The sequence below is a fragment of the Triticum urartu genome, chromosome 6, assembly GCF_003073215.2.
Source record: "Triticum urartu cultivar G1812 chromosome 6, Tu2.1, whole genome shotgun sequence".
Classification (NCBI taxonomy): domain Eukaryota; kingdom Viridiplantae; phylum Streptophyta; class Magnoliopsida; order Poales; family Poaceae; genus Triticum; species Triticum urartu.
Window position 1 is genome coordinate 561,389,256 of NC_053027.1, and position 3,458 is coordinate 561,392,713.

The 3,458-nt window shown below is 52.0% G+C and overlaps 1 protein-coding gene across 1 annotated transcript; it reads left to right on the forward strand.

Moving 5' to 3' along the window:
- Positions 1-1,358: 1,358 nt before the first annotated feature.
- Positions 1,359-3,126, forward strand: LOC125515422 (GDSL esterase/lipase At5g33370-like). The gene is made up of 3 exons (XM_048680892.1): positions 1,359-1,693; positions 1,796-1,923; positions 2,020-3,126. Exons 1-3 carry the CDS (start codon positions 1,453-1,455, stop codon positions 2,767-2,769), a joined length of 1,119 nt encoding a protein of 372 aa, XP_048536849.1. The 5' UTR covers positions 1,359-1,452; the 3' UTR covers positions 2,770-3,126.
- The last annotated feature ends 332 nt before the right edge of the window (positions 3,127-3,458 follow it).

Genomic DNA, 3,458 nt, shown 5'->3' on the forward strand with positions numbered 1-3,458 from the left:
GAATTCTTGAGTAAATGCCGCGCGGCTGAGGGTTGGGGATGGATTGGGCCCCTGCCTACGGCATTGTACTGCTTGGGCACAGATCCATCTAATTTTACATACATATGGATGGGGTTCCGCTTCCACAAACCATAATCCCTTGCTAGCTAGAGTCCTAGAGCCTGGAGGGGAGGAGACAGGCAATTATATGACGAGGCGGTGGAATGGTGCTTGTCGACTCATCGATTGATCGATCAAGGTGGTACCTAACCGTTGGTTGATCTCCATATTGATGGTGCTTGTTCTGCCGGTTTGGTTTAGCACCGGAGTAGCAATCTTGAGATGGATACTGTGGAGTGTGGAGTATAACTGTAACTGACAAGCTCATAGTGGCTGATTTGAGCATTGTTAGGTTGGATTGTTAGTGCAAACCACACTCTAGTGATGAAAGTGCATGTGGGCTGTTGTAATTAAGATCTGCTTCTCATTGGGAAGGTTATAGCAGCTGCTACTGCATACAGCTCACCTGAATCTAGGCGTCATTGCGTAGATGTTAGACAGATCCAACTGCCCTCTTGAATGAATAACAAGTTGCCTTAGGTCACTGTGAATAAACAACCGTACGAAATGGATAGACCATCATCTCTTCACTCACTTCTCCAGAGTATGCCATTTCGATTTTTGAAAAATAAAACTTCTCCAGAGTACAGTACTCTGTGAAATTCATAAGCACTTTGTTCTTTCATAACTGAAACGCAGGGACATTTCATGTTTTATTGCAGCTCGACTTGATGACGAGTACTAGTTGCACTAAGATTCATCTGGTGTGCAGATATTCGGCTAGATCGGAATTTATTCACCACTATGGTACTCGAAATCGTCCTACCAGATGCCACACGCAATTGAACCGAGTTGCGTGTGTGCTTGCATACTAGTGGTGCTGAACATTGAGATACCTCCCTAATCAACCAACTGTTATTCGGAGGGTAAGCAGAAGTGCTCTCACAAAGGTGATTAATTGCAGCACACACTAACAAGAAATCTGTTTCTGGCTCAGTCAGAGGCAGCTCATCATTCATGTGAAACAGCCTGCAAAGATCCAATGCGCGTCTGAAAATGCACACACCAACCAAACCCCAAAACCGGCAAGGAATTGACAGTAAACCGCGGGACATAATTACCGGAGAATTAAAGGTCCACGCGCAGGCACTGTGACCAGCACAGCAGTGCACCAACCACACGTCGTACCGGGCCACGCGGAGTAAATTCCGGCGACGACGACATGATCCAACCAAGAGGCCACTCACGCACTCACTAGATGGATGCACAAGTGCCTACCTAGACGGATAGATGCTCTATAAATGGCGACTGCACGCAACGTTTCAGTGCATCCACCAAGTGTACACGCATACACTAGCTACTACATCTCACTTTCAGTGGCAACTGGCAAGTGAGTGTGGAGCGATAGCAGCAATGGCGGCCTCCTCGTGGCAAGTGGCCCTTCTCGCCGTCGCGCTCTGCCTGCTCCCCGCACTGCCGGCGGCGGGCGCGGCCCGGGCCTTCTTCATCTTCGGCGACTCGCTGGTGGACAACGGCAACAACAACTACCTCATGACGTCGGCGCGCGCCGACTCGTGGCCCTACGGCATCGACACCCCGGACCACCGCGCCACGGGGAGGTTCTCCAATGGCAAGAACGTCGTCGACCTCATCAGTTGAGTAGCAAGCTCGTGCATTCATGGATGCTCTTCACCAGCCGTCGGTGGTATTTAGAGGGCTTGGCTAACTAATGATTGATTAACAATGTTGCACGCAGGCGAGCAGATAGGATCCGTGCCGGTGCTGCCGTATCTTAGCCCCGAGCTGGACGGCGAGAACCTGCTCGTCGGCGCCAACTTCGCCTCCGCCGGCATCGGAATCCTCAACGACACCGGCATCCAGTTCGTACGTGCTTCCTTCACCGATCCATCCATCATTTAATGCACACTTCATTCAACAATTAACTCTACTGTACACACACTCTAATGCATCATCGTGCAGGCCAACATCATCCGGATCTCGAAGCAGCTGACCTACTTCGAGCAGTACAAGCACCGGCTGGCCAAGCTCTACGGCCCGGAGCGGGCGGCGCGGGTGGTCGGCGGCGCGCTGACGCTCATCACGCTCGGCGGCAACGACTTCGTCAACAACTACTACCTGGTGCCCTACTCGGCCCGCTCCCGGGAGTTCTCCCTCCCCGACTACATCAAGTACATTTTGTCCGAGTACAAGCAGGTGCTCCGCCGCATCCACGGCCTCGGCGCGCGCCGCATCCTCGTCACCGGCGTCGGCCCCATCGGCTGCGTGCCCGCCGAGCTCGCCATGCACAGCCTCGACGGCAGCTGCGACCCCGAGCTGCAGCGCGCGTCCGAGGCCTACAACCCGCAGATGGAGGCCATGCTCAACCAGCTCAACGCCGAGGTCGGCAGCGGGAACGGCAACGGCGCGGTGTTCGTGGCAGTGAACACGCGCCGCGCGCACGACGACTTCATCGCCGACCCCAAGGCATACGGCTTCGTCACCGCCACCGAGGCCTGCTGCGGCCAGGGCCGGTTCAACGGCATCGGCATCTGCACCATGGTGTCCAGCCTCTGCGCCAACCGCGACGAGTACGTGTTCTGGGACGCCTTCCACCCCACGGAGCGCGCCAACCGCCTCATCGCCCAGAACTACCTCACCGGCTCCACCGACTACATCTCCCCCATGAACCTCTCCACCATCCTCCATCTCGACCGCCACCTCCACGACTAGAAGATCGATGGTTCAGCCTCGATCATTTGCAGTTCGATTGCTTATGCTTTTTCGCACATGGCCTTCTTGATTTTGTCAAACAAAACGTTAATAATATAGTATTCAGTAAGTACGTGTACGTTATTTCAGCTAGTGTGTCAGGTTGATGTTCTAGCTAGTTTTGTGATACGTGCTCAGCTAGCTAGCCAGCAGATAAATCCATGGTTACAATCGAGGTACTTGTGGTGTCATATCCGTGTACGTGTCGTGTATCTAGTACAGCCGGGTGGGTGATAATTGAATCATGGATATCTGGCCCATGATTGTTCAGTTTTGCTAGTTTCATTGTCTGAATCGATTTTCGGCCCCGCTTGCATATCTGGCCCATGTTTTACACCTTGTTTGGTTGCCCACAAAACACTGGATGCATTAAGGCTAAGGCTGCAAGAGAAACTCGAGACTCGTGAGCCGCTCGAAATCGACTCGTTTTTTGACTTGACTCGAGATCGACTCGAAAAGAAACAAGTTAAGTTTGAACACTTTATGTAGCTCGACCGAGAAACGAGCCGATCTTGAGCCAATGTTGGCTCCCTCGATTTTAGCTCGATAGCTCGACAGAATATCATTATGTTAAATGATCATGCCATATATTAAATGAAAATAAGATGATTTATTACCATATATGTTGTCCATATTTTATCTCCATTTTA